At 43.5% G+C, this 20,399-nt stretch overlaps 1 protein-coding gene across 1 annotated transcript in view; it reads left to right on the top strand.

The window, feature by feature from the left end:
• The window catches only part of tanc1b (tetratricopeptide repeat, ankyrin repeat and coiled-coil containing 1b), a 59,111-nt gene that overhangs the window by 34,284 nt on the left and 4,428 nt on the right, over positions 1-20,399 (top strand). The window contains exons 8-23 of the mRNA XM_076108171.1: positions 174-455; positions 709-851; positions 4,210-4,441; positions 5,090-5,256; positions 7,125-7,732; positions 9,219-9,327; positions 9,568-9,690; positions 12,248-12,484; positions 12,670-12,855; positions 13,559-13,637; positions 17,554-17,687; positions 17,982-18,105; positions 18,259-18,434; positions 18,598-18,730; positions 19,577-19,668; positions 20,219-20,365. Of these exons, the coding sequence (XP_075964286.1) occupies positions 174-455; positions 709-851; positions 4,210-4,441; positions 5,090-5,256; positions 7,125-7,732; positions 9,219-9,327; positions 9,568-9,690; positions 12,248-12,484; positions 12,670-12,855; positions 13,559-13,637; positions 17,554-17,687; positions 17,982-18,105; positions 18,259-18,434; positions 18,598-18,730; positions 19,577-19,668; positions 20,219-20,365 (2,972 nt within the window). The remainder of the gene's footprint in view (positions 1-173; positions 456-708; positions 852-4,209; positions 4,442-5,089; positions 5,257-7,124; positions 7,733-9,218; positions 9,328-9,567; positions 9,691-12,247; positions 12,485-12,669; positions 12,856-13,558; positions 13,638-17,553; positions 17,688-17,981; positions 18,106-18,258; positions 18,435-18,597; positions 18,731-19,576; positions 19,669-20,218; positions 20,366-20,399) is intronic.

The following is a 20,399-nucleotide window of genomic DNA, read 5'->3' as shown; positions in this document are numbered from 1 at the left end:
CAAATATTCAAGGAACCTCGAGCATCCATTTTCTTAACAAATCTTTTAAAGAAGTAAAATGTAGACCTTCGGAATTATTGGAAATGTTTGGATGACACAAGTCGGAAACAATCGGACACAAATAGCGACAGAATTGTATTTTAACGCTTTTCTTTCCTATTACTTCTCCTCAGCTCGTTTTGCTCCCTACAAACCCGTGGACATCATGCTCAAGCCCTTGCTGTTTGAGGTGCCCAGCATCACCACAGACTCTGTGTTCGTGGGCCGAGATTGGCTCTTTCAGCAGCTGGAAGATGTCCTGAAGGCCAGCGAGTCCACGGAGAACCACGGCGCTGTGGTGGTGGGCAGCGTGGGTTACGGGAAGACGGCCATCGTCTCCCGGCTAGTAGCGCTGAGCTGCCACGGAGGCCGAATGCGGCAGATAGCCTCCAACAGTCCCAGTGCCTCCCCAAAAAGTAAAGTGTTTGCCTTTGGATGTTAGCACTACATTAGCTATTTTTGTACTGCAGGTTATTGCATTTTTATTTTACAATAATCTTGCAGAGTGTGGAAGTGAAGTGAGGATATATCCACTGACAATATCAACTCAAAACTAACACCATCTAATGCATCAAATACTTGATTTAGAACTCGTATGTGTATATTTATTCGTGTCTTCATGCGTATGTGACAAAAGTGTGCGACTGTGTCTTCCAGGTGGTGTGGGAGCAAGTGCAGAACTTCCACTCAGCCAGCCTCCACAGCCCACTCCACCTTCCAGTGCTACCAACACGCTGAGGACCAACAGCTGCCCGGGCACCCCCGAGATGCAGCGGCGTCGGGACGAGGCTGTCAAACGCCTGGCTGCAAAGGTACAACTTTAGCCGATTACAGCCCCTCAGCATCCAGGAGGAATCACAGTGTCACTTATCCTTAAAGATGATGATCCATCCCAAAAAGTCAAACAGCTTCATTATAAAAAAAAGGTTTGATGACGCCTGAGAGCAAAGTGTTGTTATGATTGAAACAAATGCACAGGTGTCTGCTGTCGCTGGTGTACATTTATTGATGTGCTGCGTCTTCTGTTTTGGACGTTGCATATCTGCCCTTCTTGCAGTTCCTCTTTGTTTGTTCTTGCTGGTGATTCTCTCCCTTATTACAAAGATGTTCATGCTGTGCTGAATCTCTTTTTAGTATGTATGAGATGCACTGCAGAAACCTGATACCGGCTCAGCTCGGTTGATTTATGTTCATACGTGTTTGTATGTGATTTATGGTTGTTTATGTTCATTTGTTTGATATTCAGCCTTTGAAATATGGATGGTTTCTTCGCTGAGGTTATGAAAGACGATGCCACTGTTGGTCTCGCAGAGACCTGTCATATCACAGGCTTGTTTGATCTGAGAAGCCGTGAGCTTAGTTAACGACTTGGCCATGAAAAACAGAGTTCAATATTAATGTCCGCAGCATCTCACTGCTGCAGTACGACAGCTGTGTTCAGTAAAAACATTTTGCATTATATCTTAGCTGCTGTAGCTTCCACTGTCTTTCATTAAAGGAAGACACCAACATTGTTACATAGGGTCTATAGCTTTTTATTATGTTCTGTGCAGAGAAAAACATTTATTGAATATTAGAGTTATTAGGTGACCAAGGAACAATTGGAAATTATTATTAGTCCCCCATTCTATGTAAAAGTGCATATTTTGGATTACTTTAGCCATCTAAGAATAGTTACATACTTTTAATAATTCGGCTTTGATCTGATACAGCTGTATGAGTCTGTTTAATTACATCACTTTAACCAAAGCTTCAGTATTTCTAGAAGGTAAAGGTTTCCCACACAACCTGGAAAACTGGGGAAACAGGTGACCATTTTTCCAGTCATTGAAAACACATGGAAAATAAGAAAAAAGCCAAAAGTCCAGGAAAATCTAGTGTTGAATATTATTAATTTATTCTCCTATTTTCCTTTAGCTGAAAATGACCTACAAGGCTATCTATCGGAGCCTTCCATTGCTCTAAGTTGTGTTCAGGATCATATTTATCGTAGTTTATTGAAGAGAATATTTTAGATAGGCTGCCCTCGGTTATGTTGTGGCAACGCTGCGAACACACCCCAAAGTCACGTCACATGGCAGCACATGTAGGCTGGATGACATTCCATAATGTTTGTTTCCACAACTTTTTTTAAAAGGTTGAATAATGTTGCTTCAGTTGATGCATGAGAGAGATAATTTCATAGATAACTAATAGGATTTCTGTCAGTTTCTGCCAATGAAATCTATATATTTATATTTCATTGGCAGAAACGTTTCCTCTGGACTTCACTGCTGCTCCTTCAGGGACTACTGACTACAGCTTCATTCACGTGTGTGGTTTACAAAGTAGCACCACTGCTGCTTGCCATGCAATACCAGCACATTCAGTTCATTTTGGAAATACTTGCAGTTAACTGAAACTCTCAGAGGCATTTAATAACTTTTGCATTTTTTTTCGCCTGCTGAGAGTTTTAACAAGGAAGATTTGGGGGCCCCGTGTGTTTCAGAGAATATTTTGGATGCACGATGGCATTCACTTAATTTGAATACCTTTTGTGATGGTGGGTTGTTAGCTCTTTTGATCGGTGACACAGCTTTCTAATGGGACTCTTTCTCGCTTACATCCCGGTGTCCCTGTAACACCTTCAGTTAACACTCTTGCCCTGTCATGGATACCTGCTTAATAGTGAAATGGGGCATGAAATACCTCCTGTACAGTTTGCCTCTGCCACTGGAAACACTAAATTTCACACACCAGACGTCTGACTTTATGCCACGGAGGCTCATCTAAATGTCTAATAAACCCAGGCGATGTCCCTCAAGCTAATTATTGGGTAGAGTGTTCCCAACAGGCGCTCGGTGATGTGTGAATACTGATGCCCTGAGCTGCTTCTGTCAAATTCTCTCAGTTCTTTTTAATCATTGATTTAAAAAGCGGTCTCATAACAGGGGCACTGAGGCCATTACGTTTTATGGTCTGTCGCTATTTTACATCTCACCCCCGTTTCAGAGGCACGTTTTAGGCATTGTTTCTCAACAGCAGATTAATTTCAGTGGTACATGAAGTGCTTCAGGTGCACTGCAGAGTGTTGCATCATATTTGTTGAGATGCGTACTGCTTATTGATGAGGCGGTAGTCTACATGACTTGTACTCTAACTATCACTGCAGTCTCTTTCTCAGGCCCATATCAAAAGATATTGTATTTATACAAAAGGCAGGTAACTTTAATTTATTGTATACGCCTTATTTTGCCACTTTTGTAAAGAGCACACATCTGGAGACAACTAGTTGATGTTGTAGTGACAGACTGGTGAAATGTGTAATTGACGAAGCTCCAACCCCAGGGATTAATTCGCAGTTACTTGTTTGTATCACAGTCCTTTTGTTGAGCACCGCCGCCATCATTGTTCCTACCTAGTCTTGTTTTAGATCTCTAAATCACTGTCAACATCATGCTCATAGTAGATGTATTAGTTAATGTGGTTAATATCTACTCCATTACAAATGTAGGACATAGAAATGCACTTTCAGATGTCACTGTGGTTTGGCTGAGAAGAAAGTGCTTCAGCTCGTTATTTTTCCAGGAGCTGGTCATCATTGTTGATGGAACAATAGGCAGCAGCAGCAGAGTCACCTGCTCCTCCTTCTGCTCCTCTTGGAAGTGTGTCAGCTCCTTCAGGTTGGACTGTAATTAGAACAGAGTCACACATCCCCAGGGCATCTCTCTCTGCTTCTTCCCCAATCCACGTCCCTCCTTTTTGCTCCTGAATCAGACCTCCTTTGAACACTTCAGACACAGAAGATCCTCCTTTCAGAGCTCCACCTGGGATCCACTGGCTCCTTTTGAGAGTAGAGTTTATCTGAGGTGCTCGGCCTTTGACCAATTACTTCATCATCCCCTCTAAAGTTTTGTTTTAAACTTGGTTGAAGAGACAATATGTGGCTTTATGGAGGGTTGTATGAATAAAAGAACATGAGATTCAGGACTGTGTCCACAGAATTTGGTTTTTAATCAACAAGGCAGTTGGCTTTTGCAAATGCTTTGAGGTTTTCAAACGTTCCCAGCTTTGCATATTTTTCGAAGCCAAAACTAATAAATATTTATTACTCTGACATGTTTTTAATACTCCTTAAGTCTGAAATAACTCTGGCTTTATCTGGTTTTCTCTCCTCTCGTTGTGTTCCAGGTGGTGGCATATCACTACTGCCAGGCGGATAACACGTACACTTGCCTCGTACCAGAGTTTGTGCATAGTATCGCTGCCCTGCTGTGCAGAGCACACCAGCTCAGTGCGTACCGGGAGATGTTGCTGAAGGAGCCCCACCTCCAGAGCATGCTCAGTCTGCGCTCATGTGTCCAGGACCCCATGGCCGCCTTCCGGAGGGGGGTCCTTGAGCCACTAACCAGCCTTCGTAAAGGTAAAACACCAATGTATTATATTTTATTATTTCATGTTTGTAGGCGTCTGGTCTCCCCTGTTTTAGATGTGGTGATGCATGGTTACGTCCTTGAGCACTGAACCCCAAATTGTCCTAAATATTTGAGTATGTGATAAAATGTGACCTGCTCGGCAATATAACTGGAATGGAATGTAACGGACGTATTCATTAAATGTCATAAAGAGACACTGCGGCTTGCAAATATTATACAAACGTAAAAGAAGATTATTACAAGCTTATGATAATACCAAATAATCAGGACAGTTCCCCCCCCCCCTCCCATGATTTCTGAGAGTAACTCAATCAGCTGCCACTGAAGGTATTAACTGTTGTCTCTACAGAACAGCTAACTTGACATTTCCGTATGGAGCGAAGTGTGAGCAGTGGCAGTGTAGTTGATGAATCTAAGCGGTAAAAGCCCTTATCTCTCACTCTCACCGCACTTCTGAGAGAGAGGGTTTAGTTACTGCACTGAATCAAGGCACCTCTCTGCACACCGGCCACGGTGAAGTTAAGTTGAACTGAACTGTCACCGTAAGAGCCGCACCTCGCTGCACATCTTCTTACCTTTGTTGGTTATTGTGTGTGTGTGTGTGTGTGTGTGTGTGTGTGTGTGTGTGTTTCCAGAGCGGAGGATTCCAGAGGAGGATCACATCATCTTGATAGACGGGCTGAACGAAGCCGAGTTCCATAAACCGGACTACGGAGACACCATTGCCTCCTTCATCAAGAAGATCATTGCCAAGTTCCCCTCCTGGCTTAAACTTGTGGTCACTGTCCGGGTCAATCTACTGGTACGGAAGAGCTCATTTATAAAAAAAAAAAAGAAAAACATTGTGTAGAGCCTGTCTTACACAAAATATACTTTCTTGCGATATGTCAGATGTGAATTATTTAGACTCGTTCTACATTTCAAATTCACCAGCTTGTGTCAAGGGAGAGTTAAAAATCATCTTATTACAGAAGTTTAGCAAATTTAAGAATTCTCTCAATACGATTGTAAAATGTAACAAAGCTCAAGTCAGATCTTCCGTCACCGCTTGATACTCTCACTGACTGCCATCAAACCCTGAAGATTTTTGACAAGTGGAAAGGTTTTTCCTGAGCTGCTGCTCCTCCTCGTCAGACTCTACAGAGGCAGTTTTGTCAAGCGTATCCTGGAACAGTCAAGAAGGAGCTGAAGTATCAGTGACCCAGGAACCAAGACTGCATGACATGGAAGGAGCAGTCAGTCACTGTGAGCCGACTAGCTCGGGGGGAAAGAGACACTAGGTCGACCGGCTACAGAGATGTGTTGAACTCTCACTGGTAGCTGAGGCTTTGCCACGCCCGATGAGGCACACGACGTCTGATTTTCTTTGCTGCGACGAAGCGCTGAGCCTGGGATAATAGTGTGAGAGCTGACATCCAGAGCTCAAGTTATTATTGTTCAGGCCGAGGTAGTGGCCATCAGTATGCAATTCACTAAAAAAAAAAAAAGTTCTGCCCATTTGCTTTTATCCTGCGAGTCAGAATAGAATTAATATTCGGGTTATGTCAAGGTTCTCTGGATATGCTAAATCCATCTATTGTAACAGTGACATTTTGTATTCATGTATTCACCTCTAGTAATCCGTCAGGGTCCGTTTGTGGTGTGGAAAGATTTTTTTTTTTTTTGCGGATGTCCCAGTTGACTGCACACAATGCAACTTAGGTGTAGCTCTGTAGGTGGGCTCTGATTGACACAGTGGAGCAGTTTTTAAATTGAAGGGAATTTGGATCACAACCTCTTAAGTTACCAGCCGGTCGTACGCGTCACGTTGTCAGAGTAAGTAGTAGATTTAAAAAGGATGACTCATTCCTATGGCATTGGACAGGCCACATAATACTCACGTCTTCAATGGAATCCATGAAGGAATACTACTCAGTTTGCAACCGCTGCATCATATTTGTGTCATGAAAGTGTCACAGTTTTGTTTTGTACTTTGAGCAAACAAATAGGGTGTCAGCACGGCGGAAGGGTTCAGGATATTGGCCTTTCGCTTGCTGCACTAATGTCTGGCTTATCGGTGAGGTGTTGCTAGCACTTCGCTCACCTCGTGGATTACAATCAGTGCGATTCAGTGACTGTGCATGTGTGGACACACGTACATGTGTGTGTATTTTGCTATACCGTGTCATGACGAGGAAGAGTGACGTGTTATCTCACCGAGGCAATGTTTTTTTTTAGCCTCAGACAGGCAGAGGATTGCAGGATTAAGGTGCATTGATTTCTCAAACTCCCCCAGGACATAGATTGAAATGTGAGCTCTGGCTCAGACCTCTGTTAGAAGGGTTCCTGTTGCCACCATCCCATCCATCCCCTGCCTCTTAATACTCACTTTCCCAGTCCTGTTTTTTCTCCCAGCCACATTTCCAATAGTAACGAGGGTCTGCTTTGGCCTGATAGCTCAGCATGTTTGCTCCCCTGCTGCTCAAAGACAGCCCTCTGATAATAAACGTACACAAGCCATTATTCCTCTATTTGTCTGTTGTGGTAATAAGGAATACAATTTATGCTGCAGAGACGAGAACTAGAAAACCACTTATTGAAATTGAATTGGTACATTTTTCTCATTAATATCGGTTAATTTGCAAAGAGCATGGGAATCTACTGACTGTCTTTGCTCTGTCTCTTCCATAGGAGATCACAAGCCTTCTGCCCTTCTCCAAGATCTCCCTGGAAGACTTTTCCGACAACGCGGAGATAAGCAACGACCTCAACGCGTACATCCAGTACCGCATCAATGGCAGCAAGGACATCATGAACAATATCAGCCTGAACGGCAAGGCCGACCCGGTCACAGTCGGCAAGCTCAGTAGCCACCTGATCTCCCGCAGCCAGGGTTCCTACCTGTATCTCAAACTCACCCTGGATCTGTTTGAGAGAGGTCACCTGGTGATCAAGAGCGCCAGCTACAAAGTGGTGCCCGTCTCGCTGGCCGAGCTCTACCAGCTACAGTGCAACATGAAGTTCATGACCAATTCGGCCTTCGAGCGCTCACTGCCCATCCTCGACGTGGCGCTCGCCTCGCTGCACCCCATGACGGACGAACAGCTGTTCCAGGCCATCAACGCCGTCTTCGTCCAAGGGGAGCTGCAATGGCAGGACTTCCAACAGCGCATGGAGTTGCTCTCGTGCTTCCTCATCAAGCGGCGGGACAAGACGCGCATGTTTTGCCACCCCTCGTTCAGAGAGTGGCTGGTGTGGAGAGCCGATGGAGAGAGCACAGACTTCCTCTGTGACCCCAGGTCAGTCCTCTTTGCCCTTTTTAAGCTAATGCAGTAACTCAGCAGTTCTCCTCCAAGGATTGTGGGGAAGTTTAACAGGCACGACAAGTCTGTAGTGCATCTAGTAAAAATGTTCTTGCGGCGCATCACAGTTAGATCCCCAAACACTGTAGGGAAGTACAAACCAGGCCATGATGATAATTGCATTACAGTAGGCACATTAATACATCGTAGGAGGCTTTTCACAATATCCTCACAGCATTCCTTTCTTCGTAAACTGTTTAGAATTCAGCCCTTTGAGTACAAATATTATGCAGACGGCACTCATGAAAAATAATCATGTTATTTGTCCCTGAAGTTTCTACTTGTGGCTCTGAATTAGTTCTTAATAATATGTGAATCAAGGCCAGCACTTTGCATGACTAGTACGCTGACGTGAAGGACTTTGTGTGTAGAGAAGTAAGTTCTCCTCAATAAGTGCAGAATGATTCATATGTTTGGAGTCAGCGAGGACATTGGCTCTGAGATGTTCCATGTGTTTGTTGGAAACATAACGACCCACTTTTTTTTTATAATGTAGTCGCTATTATGTACTGTTTTGCAACTTTTATTTTTTATTTTTTCACGAGCAAACAACATTCACAAGAACACTACTGACACACAGAGTACAGAGTCAAATATACGGGATACATTTTGTTAAAAGTCTGTTTGTTAGTGTGCGTTCCTGCCAACGTGTCCCTGTTCACTAAAAGTTGAAAACTACGAATATCTTTTTATTATGGAAAAATGTTTCAATCTGCAGAGACTTCTCATTGTTTCCTTCTCGCCCTGTGAGACGGCCGTATCTGCTTTAGTAATGCTACCTAATTGTAATTCTGGAGCCTCCCTCACCCACATTAGAGACTTCAGTCGTTCACAATATATAACTTAGATGATGTCACTTTGCCGTGCTTTTTTTTTTTTCCGTCCCTGATGCGCGTCAGTATCACCTCTGCTCACACAGTGGTGTTTCTAAATGGACCAGCTTTCATATTCTGCTCATTCACAGCCTTCCAACTTCCGTCATTACCGAACAAAGACTCGAGAGTCTGGCACAGGGAACGCACATGCTGACAAAAGCTTGCCTCGCTGCCTCTCTGTCTGCGCCAGGGCACGAAGAGAGATAATTTTAACCAGATCAAAGTGATCTGCATTCATGCATGTTCTTTTAATGAAGTTCGGCATTCATTAATGGCAGAGTGCCTGAGTGGAGATTGAAAGGAGAACCCAGGGGTTTTACACTCTTCCCCCATCCTTCATGGGGGTATTCTGAATTCATACCTAACTCGCTCGTTAAGGTGCTCTTCACGACCAAAATGAATGAGCAGTTTCATGTTGACGTGGGGCAGATGAACACCAAATGCATCAGTAGATTTACATATAGGTCTCCTGGTGTTCTGCTGTCCTTCTGTTTGTTACCTATTCTTTGTATGTAGCTGAGTGTCGTCTCTGTTGTTTCCTCGTCCAGGACTGGCCATGCTCTTATGGCTTTCATGCTTTCCCGCCAAGAGGGGAAACTTAATCGTCAGCAGACGATGGAGCTGGGACACCACATCCTCAAAGCACACATCTTCAAGGTACAGCTAAGGAAGCCCATACATGCTCTCTGCATTCATCCACAATCCAGCCCTTCTGGGAAGGGTTCACTCTCTGTTTACTTACTCATGTTTGAGTGTAGTTCACCAGAGGATACGCCACGAGATGAGAAGAGGAACACTTGTTCACCTCAAGTCCATTGACTTTATGTATGCGTGTTTAAATCCTTGTGTATTCATATATGCATTGGTGTGTGTTTGTGTGTGTATGTGTGTGTGCAGGGCCTGAGTAAGAGAACGGGTGTGTCGTCCAGTGTGCTGCAGGCTTTGTGGATCAGCTGCAGTGCCGACGGCCTTTCTGCAGCCTTGGCCTCCCTGAGGAATCTCTACACACCCAACGTCAAGGTAAAGGTGTTCTCCAGCTCCGCTCCAGCTCCTGTGTGTCAGTTAGACCTGAAACAATCAGCCCAGCAGCCGATTAGATGACGAAACATCAGCTGGTTCCGTCTTCTCAATACTTTACCGGGTGTTTAAGCAATTTGTGGACATCACTCTGGAATCCGGTATTTACTTTAATTTTGATAATTATTTGATTTTTGGTAATAGTTAATTGATTGATTAATCAAAAAGTCCAGAATGATGTCCCTAAAACTCTCAAATCAAACCGATGATTAGTATACATGGTTTTATTAGTGACATCTGAAGAACTTAAATGTCCTCCCTGAACGCTCTTGCAATTCCACAGATGGCAATTAAGTTGTGAGTTATTATAAATGTCACGCTCTGTTCTTTACATACTTATGTGGATGAACGTGAGCTCAGAACAGATTAACTTTTCAAGCTGCCATAAAAAGCAGCACAAGGATGCTCATCGGCCCAGTCCGATTCCTCCCGTTTCTTACCATTAGCTTGATCCATGGCCGTCTCTCGTCCCTAAGGCTGAAATTAAAAACCATTAACTGGCAGGGAAAGGTGTAGATTAATATAAAAATAATTAGAGTCAGGCTGATTGTAAAAATATAAAAGCCGAATCTTTCTTCTTGAAGCATTTGCTATTTTCCTCACATTTCCCATTTTCTCATAACATTTCGCAATAATTCGCATTTGTCTCACATTACCCTCTTTTGGCATTTCTTGTCCTTCTGGCAATATGTCCCATTTGTACTTATGTGATAATGATAAGAACGTGTCTCACTATGTTCAGGACAATGATTGATGTAGGGTGTGTGTGTGGCTAATGTAAGCAATGAGTAGACTGGAGCAAGTGAAAAGAGTGTGTCGGTGTTACATTAGTTAATTCTAAGTGTTTGGATTCCAACTGATTATTTGGACCCAAGAAGACAAGAAAAGAAGGCGGATGCATACAGTTTGCATCTTTGGCCAAATGTAAAATAATTGATATCTTGTAGCTTAATAATATTTCAAGACTAAAAAAATGTAGTTGCTTGTTTCACACGGTGATTAGCCATTCATGTGTCAGATACTTCCCGGGCATTCTTATTCTCATAACAGCTAGACAGAAAATTGAAAATGTTTGCAGGAAATTTGGGAAGTTGATGAAATGTGCACCAGGATGAAGAAAATAGGAAACTTGAGGAGTCAGCAAAGGATGAGGGTCAGAGAATAATTCAAGAATAAGCTTTGTTTTACTGAGAATATAAACTTTAGTATTTAACTTTTGTATTTATTCAGATATTCAGTGTCACTTTTGACTCCTCGCATGGTTTGTTGCTTTTTGGAGCCCTTCCAGTTATGTTTTGAGAGGGGGGGGGGGGGGGGGGCATTGGCCTTTCCTAGATTATGTCACAATGATGTATTCTGCCTTGAAGCTGAATTATTTCACATATTATAGTATTTCAGTGATATTCCATCACTCGTTGTCATCCTCAATGTCCATTTGCGAGTTATTGTGTGTAAGCAGAACATCACTCAAAGAGACATTTACAGAGTCCCCTCGTTCTGTCCTCTGGGGAAAAAAAACACAAAATCGGTGTTAATTCATTCCACATCGGACATCCAACGAAAAATCCGCAGTTTCATTTCCTTTTGTCGGAGAGTCATTTGGCTCCGTGGTTCTGTTTGACTAAGCATTCATTATTGATTTCCTCGTCGAGGAGGAGAATAACTCACTTAATAATTGCATTCAGTAGAATGTGACCACTTCATTTGGTGCCTGACCTTTGCTTGGAGAAAAATAGCTGAAGCTAAAGCAATAAACACGTTTGCACTGACATTAGGTGGAGAGCATCTAATGTTTTGTAAGAGCCTGAGCTCTAGGTTCTGCTGCTGTTTTAAATTAGTCCTTGTACCTGCTGTTCACAAATTCATACATTGGGAAAAATGCATGGGCTTAGAAAATGGTTTACGCCTCACATGCACATCCAACAAACTCATGCGACATTATTTTAAAGTCAGTCAAGAAGTTCTGTTATCCCTTTGATTGATATCGTGAATAGTGTGGAATTTATGTTTTATCTACCTTTTGAAGGTACTTCAGGGACATTTGAGGAGGAATAATGAGTGCATAAGGATTCACGTGATCCTTCACATATATTCTTCATAAATGTTTTAATGTAATGATTTTGTCATCCTGATTTTCCATGTTGCATTTTTGCTATTTTTGCTACTTGCTACTGTAAAGCCTCTTAAGGCAACCTTTTGATTTCTGATATGTGGCTGGATGCAGTAAATCAAATTGACTTTGACATGTATGGTTAAATACAGCCAGGTGATTTTACCTTGAAATCACAGCATTACAGAATGTTGTCTTATGTTTCCTCCTTTTTGCAATTACATTCTTCTTCAGCTCAGTTAAAAGGAAACATTAAAAGACCTTTTACATCAGAGGGCTTATAAATGAGGAACTGTTTTCAGATAATACACAAGTGCACAACTGGTAACACTTTGATAACATTGTTCCAACACCAGCTGTCTGTGGTTTGCGTTTCATTTGCACAATCAGGTGAGCCGTCTGCTGATGCTTGGTGGTGCGAACGTGAATTACCGCACAGAGGTCCTGAACAACGCGCCGGTGCTTTGCGTCCAGTGCCACCTCGGTCACCAGGAAATTGCCTTTCTGCTGCTGGAGTTTGGCGCCAGCGTAGACGTGGTGTCTGAAAATGGCATGAACCCCCTCTGCTTCTCAGCCGCTGCAGGACACTTAGGACTAGTCATGCTGCTCTGCAAGAGGGGAGGCCAGGTGAGGAGCCCTTTTATGAATAAAGATGCGTTAGAAATATCGAAACTGAACTGTTTTCAGGCTAAAGTCGTGTCTTTCTGCACAGACTTATCTCAGCCGCATTGCTGCGGTACATAACTCAAAAGCTATTCCAACATACAGTACATTTATCCCAGGTACAACGAACCATGTTTTATTCCCACCAGGTTGATCATGTAGATAAGAGTGGCCAGTGTGCTCTGGTCCACGCTGCTCTCCGAGGACACCCAGAGATTATCCAGTACCTGCTGGAGGTAGAATGGAGTGCTGAGGGGCAGCAGCAGGATTGTGCTCTGAAGAACAAAGCTCTGCAGCAGGCTTTGATAGCGGCGTCCAGCATGGGACACACACAGGTCTGATTCTCACACACACATACACACATGCACATGTTTTACCTCCAGCACCCTCGCCACGTACAGCAAAAACAATGAATGGACCTGAGGATATGTTAGAGAATCTTTAATGGCTACAAAAAGAGATATATTTGACACAACATATTTTCGAAAATGCACGCCACGTTTAATACTTACTTCACAGCAGCACCGCTATCCTTCCCTGTGGGTTTTCACAACAACCTTCCACAACATATTCCAGAAAGCAGAGGTAGCTACAGATACAATCTGACTACATCTTGTTCTCAGTGAAGAAGGCTTGAGCCGTGTATGTCTGAAGGCAGGATTCAGGGATCGCATGCCCAGGTGTGATGCAGGCTTAAGGTTTATTTTGGCTTCCTCATTAGTCGGAATGGGATCCTGAGGCCCGGCTCAGAAATAACAGAACTGGGCCAAGCTAAGCTGTCAACCCACATGTAGAAGGAGACCCCGTTAAAGTCAAAGTATTAATCAGATTGGACTCAGCTCACATAACCCCCCTGCAGTGGTTCAGGGACGAGCGGCCCTCTAGTCTGCTGTGATTTATAAGACTTTTCTCAGCCAGCGGTATCCCATTGGTTGCCATTCTTCAACAAAATTAGCATGTTGTATAACCTCTTGAAGATTTATTTGATATCTTATGCTGAAACAGTATGCCATTAATCCAAGTTTCTTTTTTTGGCAGGTTGTGAGAGGCTTGCTGGCATTGAATAATGAGCATGCTGTGCAAATTGATAGCCATGACACTCTGTGGGGAGAGACAGGTATGTTTTCATCCATCTTTTTTGCATTAGGTGGCTCCCTTGTATCATCACCTGCTGTTTTAACATTCCGGACCTCGCTGCTGTTATTGCATGCTACAGTGGAGGGTCGTGCATCTCTCTCCTCTTCTGCAAAGTAGTGCTTCTCTGTTTGATGTGGAGGTCGCTCATCCCAAATGTGTGTGCATTTTTACGGCCGCTTCAAGTTTTCCTGGGCTTTCTGGTAAAAGCCTTACTTATTGTGGCTCATGTGGGTTTCTACTTTGAGTCAACACAGCATTTCCTTTGAACAAAGATTTCCCAACATGCCGCTGGACTTCAGCTCCAGTATCCCTTGGGGGCTCTATGTTAAGATATTGCCAACATTTTGGACATTTTGAAGTTACTCCGCCAGATGTTGTATACATTGAAGACCACGTTTAGGTAGAAACGTTTACGAATTACATATTGTTTATATTCCACTTAGATTTAGTTGTTGACATTAGCGGAACCTTTTTTTCCTCTCTGGTTAGTTTGTGCTGCTGCCTGATTAATGTTGAGTTAAAAACCTAAAAATATTTCTTAGACATTATCTAAGACACATGCAGGCTTAGAGCTGCAATATTTGTCGTGACTTTTTGAAGTATTGGACACATTTGAAATGGTTGCCTCTCATCTTCGATGTGAGCTTTTGCTTTGAGACTCGAGCAATCCAAGCTATAAATGTTCATATCGTACCCCTTCCCGTTTAGCGTTTGATGCTTTTTTTGTGCACAATCACAATCATACCAGAATAGATTTTTACAAAAGGAGAATTTTAATAATAGTCTCTTTATGTCTGTCTCAGTTGTAAGCCAGCAGGAGTTATTAGCAAAAAGTTTGGTGCTACAGGAATGTAGGTCAGCCTGTTAGCGGAGAGGCTGTCCACACTGTGGTTAACTGGTGCTTGTGTCCTGCTAAATGACTGCAGGACTTCAGACCTTATTACAGTCCTGGGACAAAGAGTCGTCCCCCTGAAATATTCCTCTGTGGGGGTGGGGTGGGGGTGGGGGGGAAAAAAAAAAACTGCATTTTCTGCAGACGTATAATGAACATTTAGTGGTGTATTACAGGTAGAGATGCAGCTTTGTAGAGGAGTTCACTACAGACGGGGGAAATGACTGTGCCCATGACTGTTTGCTGGATGCAAACAACAGAAATGAGCAGCACTATATTAAATCTCGGTTTCACTTCAAATCCCTTTTCTACCATTCAGCGTGCAGATTTAATAACCCGACCTGGTAACAGTCTGCGCTCTGATGCAGAGAATGCCAAAACTGACAAAGTCCCCGCAATTATCCCCTCTGAAACCGCCCATTCATCGCTGTCTCCAAAACAACTCTCCGATAACAACCCGTCTCTGGGAAGATGTATTTCATATTTAAAATTCAATGGAATATTACATCTCTATGCAAATAGACCCACTGTCTGCTGTGTTTAAAATGGAGGCAGATTGAATTGCACATCTGTGGAATCTCCGTCTTTTAAAATCCCCTCTTAGGATGCAAAACTCTTTATTATGCAAAGAATAATTTACCTGCAAAGAATCATTGAGGTGAAAACACAGCAGGAGGATTGTCTCAAGGCAAAGATCAACAAGTCCTCGTGTTGCAGGAGAGTAATCTTTTGTAAATTGTGGATCATTTGATGATCATTTTCTGATCTCGCTTTCTTTCGAGCTAGTGGAGAAAACGGCGCTCTGCTCTTAACACTGTAGTCAGAATGGCTTAAATACAGGGGACAGATTCTAAATATGAGCAGTTTAAAATGCACTCCAGGTCTTTTCATCCTCTGCTGTATTATTTCATGTGTACAAAGAGTGCAAGTGTCTCTACTGTACAACAAGAGCACAGCATGAGCTAACCCAGGCAGCTATTTGTGGGTCTGCTCAGGTGCCTGGGGAAAAGATGCTCTTTATTCTCGCATCAAGTGACAAACACCTGCATTTTACCATGAGCGCTGAAGCCAACCCCGTGTTAACTGATGAAAAGATACTTTTCTCACAGGCTATATTTATCGGCGTTTTGAAGAAAAGATTCTTCCTCCAAACAGGAAGTTGATGCATAAATCAATGCTCCTAAATAAATAGAAAATCTAACTTTCCCTTCATGAGCCTGCGGGAAATTTAGCTCCTTTTCTCGTCACTGATTTCTTTCTTTCAATGTGGAGCGGTCGAATGTAAACGAAAACTTTTCAGATAATAGAATATTTACATTTGGTTCACAGAGGGGGAGGCAAAGAATGCTCGTGTGCTCGGCATACATGCATTTCTTATGTAGAAGTCTCCAGGCAAAGGCAACGAAAATCAATGTTTCACTGTTGCCTTTTTATAAGTTGCCTGTAACTTTTTGTAATAGACATTTCGTCCATAATCGAATCATACTTAATTATTTATGAGTTTAGAAACTAAACTACTGATAAAGTATGACATTAACAAGCCCAGAATGAAAAAAATCCTCCTCTAACTCTGGTTACATTTCTTTATTTAGAGCTTTTAATCAGTGTTGGTAAAACAGCTCCATGTTGTTTAATGGATCTGCAACCTCTTCGTTGTTGTTTGTATGTCTTGGCTTTCTCCAGCCTAGTAGTGGAGTGGTGGTGGATAAGGACGTTATTATGTGTTTACTTTGTAAATCTGTTTTATCAGATGGTGATTCAGAGTCTCCTCCTCAGGACACTGTCAAGGCGGCTTTGAAGGTGGTCTACACGAGTAGGAAGAGCAGAGTTGAGACAAGGCTGATGAATAGCTTACAACACACGTGATAAGATAAAATAAGGCAAGATTAGACAGGAAGTGGCAAGTCAAACTGAAACAATAAATGACCAAATGTGGAAAAGGGAGCTCCTTCTCTGAAGAGCAGGGATGCTGATATGCTCCATCAATAAAAAGTTGTAATACCATCTTAACATGAAGATATGAGAACGTATGGAATACTTCTGAGAATACACGGCGTGATGTAAAAACAGGCGTCACTAGCCTAAATTTAGCTTCTCAAAATCATCGTTCTTCACCGAGCTGCGTGTGAGGATCTCCATCTCTGGAGCAGATGGAGGGGCGGGGTTGTTTGGCTCTCAGGACTGTTCATCCAGATGGATGATATCAGTCAGATATGGAGGCTCGGCGGCACCTCAACTCTCTCCGAGGTGAATATGAGAGCAGAGCTGTTTTGCGATTCTTACGGCGGATCTCACTCTGTTTTCACGACCAGCGCTCATTTAAGACCGGCCCATCTGCTGCCGTATGCCAGCAGCAGCCGATTAACTGCGAGCGTTGAACATTTCAAGAATCTGTCTTTGATTTCTTCACAGAACCCGAATACAAAGCACACATTTTCTTCTTTTTCTTAGAAATGAATCAGACACAGTTAAATCCACTTAATCGTCTTCTGAAACAGATACAACATATAAATAAGAACGTGTGTTTAGCACAAGTGTTTGACTTTCTTGTCTAATGTTTGTCTGCTGATGCGTAAAATGAGTGGATTCTCGTCTCTCTCTGTACAAGGCCCGGGGAGCTCGAGGCAGAATTATAATAAGTTTAATAAGCGTAACGTAATTGTCTGTTTTTAAACTCAATTAGCACCAAGCATTAGCCGCCTTTTCTCTGCTCGTCTTTGAAGAACAGGAGGGATTCTGGGATTGCGAACAGTATTGAGAGCCAAGTCTTTCCTTTTCCACACACTTGGGTTACTAAAGACCCTTGATGCTGCTCGTGCACAGAATAAGTCTCTGTGTACTGTACATGTTGTCATTTTCACTGTATCCTCTCTGGCTTAGCGTTAAGTGTGAGGCTTTACATTCCACTCCTATCTCACCACTGTGCTGTATCCTTACCTTAAGTTGCTCCTCTGTACAGATCTAAATAAAGATTTTAACAGCTCCTCCTTCGTCCTCTCTTTAGCCTTGACGGCAGCAGCCGGCCGGGGGAAGATGGAGGTCTGCAGCTTCCTGTTGGAGCAGGGGGCGGTGGTGCAGCAGGTCAACCGGCGGGGGGTGTCTCCTCTGTTCTGCGCCGTCAGACAGGGACACTGGCAGGTGAGACGCGCCGAGTTGCTCTTTTGCGTCAGACAAACTATCCCTCTGTGTCCACAGCAATCACACTGCCTCAAACCACAATTACACCTCACCATTGTCTTCTTCTTCGAAGGAACCGTGTGTGCTGTTGTATTGTTGCATAGGTTGACTTTTATGTCCCGCCCTTAGAGCTATCGCTGGTCCAATTGTTTCCTGACACACGGTCATGTGTCCCTGCTAAAACAAACTGATTAGAGTGAGCTCTGTGCACCTGGATGTGTTTGATGCCTGGTCTCTGACCGACTTGTTTCCTAGATTGCAGAGCTGCTGTTGCAGCACGGTGCTGATATTAACATCAGCGACAAGCAGGGCAGGACCCTACTCATGGTGGCGGCCTGTGAGGGTCACCTGAGCACCGTAGAGTTTCTGCTTTCTAAAGGTGAGCTACAACATCAGCGCCACAGGAGCATCCACCGTTAATACCATCATTCACCGGGAAATGACCAGGCAGTGAACACGTATTGGCTGGCTGTATTAAATTAGCGGAATGTGAGAATATGAAGTATTTAATGAGCTTTGTTTTGTTTCAAAGGTGCATCTTTGACTTCGATGGACAAGGAGGGACTGACCCCCCTGAGCTGGGCATGTTTAAAAGGACACAAGAACGTAGTGCAGTTTTTGGTGGAGAAAGGTGCGGTCATCGACCACACAGACAAGAATGGACGGACTCCGCTGGACCTTGCTGCCTTCTATGGAGATGCAGAGATTGTAAGTGGAAATAGTTTAAAACGCCCCAAAACACCACACACCATACTTCATTTAGCCTTAACTGAGAGCGTCTCTTGGCCATTATTGCACACATACCGTTCTGCGTTAGGCCAGCTCATGACTGTCAACACCGAGTTTTTTAACTGTTGGTGCTCTCGTGTAGGTCCAGTATCTGGTGGAGAGAGGAGCAGTGATAGAGCATGTAGACTACAGTGGGATGAGGCCTCTGGACAGAGCCATAGGCTGTCGGAACACGTCGGTGGTGGTGACTCTGCTGAAGAAAGGGGCCAAGCTGGGTAAGCACAAAAGCTTTTCTTTCCCCTCTATGTCCAGGTGTGAAACCTACTGGTGCTGGTGCAGATACTCTGTGCTGTCAGTTCATTCGTTCACCACTTAGTCAGCTGCTACTCCTGTGGTCGATAGAAAGTGTCTTTGATTTGCGAAGTTTGTTCACCTATCAACAAACACAGAGTCAAGTTCGTTTCTGTCTGCTCGGTATCTCATGGTGCTAAGAATGAGATCAGATTTAATTTTCGTGGAATGTTCTGGAGAAACCCTGTTTCCATTCCTGATTTTCACTCGCTGTTCAGCTTTTGTGCATGTGTGTGCATGTGTGTGTGTGTGTGCTCACTTTTACTAGTGTGTGTCATTCCTCTTCTCCCTCATGCTCTGCTTGGCTAATTTAAGAATGTGACTTATCACCTGAATGACATTCATAGAGCTATCTGGGTCTGCAGCTCATCTCAGAAAAAAAAAAAAAAAAAAAAAAAGTCATGTGTAGAAACCCTTTCATTTTCTTTCTGCACAGTTTAAAACTCTGCATGCATTCACTGCTGAAAATGCAAAGGCCATTTCAAGTTGATTGACACATAATTATATATGGTCACTTAACACCTTTTCCTTTCACTACCAATGACTTCTCTTGCATGACCTCTTTTCTCTCCGCTCTCTCCCTCCTAACTCTATCTTAACCGCCTTCAATAAACTAAGGCTACAGAACGTCACCTTACGATCGATCAGGTACAATCTTTAGGTAACTTTACCTTGTACCAATTTCCAGAGAATACAGTGACCTCCTGTTGGCACCAGTAACAACAACATGACCCGCCTCTCTTCTTCTCTTTCCCCTCTTGCATCCACAGGGAACGCAGCTTGGGCCATGGCTACTTCCAAGCCTGACATCCTGATCATCCTCCTTCAGAAGCTGATGGAGGAGGGAAACCTACTCTACAAGGTAAATCAAATACTTTTCAAAGCACTTTTCTGTCTCAATGAAAGGTTTCATGTTCCTGATCTGCCCAGCTGTACTGAGTTATTATTAGGTGATTTCATTGAAGTGATAACCATCCTTTTGTCTAGCTCAGTTAAATGCAGAAAATGAATAGATGTGTATGTTCCGCACCACTTAACAAAAGGAGCCATGATCGATGCCGAACATTTAGCAGATCGAGCTTGTGGGAGAAAGGATAAACTTGTCAGGTGTGTGTGTGTGTGTGTGTGTGTGTGTGTGTGTGTGTGTGTGTGTGTGTGTGTGTGTGTGTGTGTGTGTGTGTGTGTGTGTGTGTGTGTGTGTGTGTGTGTGTGTGTGTGTGTGTGTGTGTGTGTGTGTGTGTGTGTGTGTGTGTGTGTGAGAGATTGATGAGAAGGGACGGCTCAGGCCGGAGAACAGCTTTGCAGGAGTATCTGGCGGATACCTCTGCCCTGCTTCTCTCCTCTCCCCCCACATTCTCCTTCTGGTTCTGTCCTCTTCTTCACTGCATGTTTGCCCTCCATGTGTCCTCCAGAAAGGGAAGATGAAGGAGGCGGCCCAGAGGTACCAGTACGCCCTGAGGAAGTTTCCTAGAGAAGGCTTTGGTGACGACCTGAAGGCATTTAAAGACCTGAGGGTGTCTCTGTACCTCAATCTCTCCCGCTGTCGCAGAAAAACCAATGTAAGCCTCTCAAGTGACACTCCACTTTTGTCTT

This window comes from Anarhichas minor, unplaced genomic scaffold, assembly GCF_050575085.1.
Source record: "Anarhichas minor isolate MPS153535 unplaced genomic scaffold, ASM5057508v1 ptg000004l, whole genome shotgun sequence".
NCBI lineage: Eukaryota > Metazoa > Chordata > Actinopteri > Perciformes > Anarhichadidae > Anarhichas > Anarhichas minor.
This window is presented reverse-complemented; position numbering and strand designations above follow the sequence as displayed.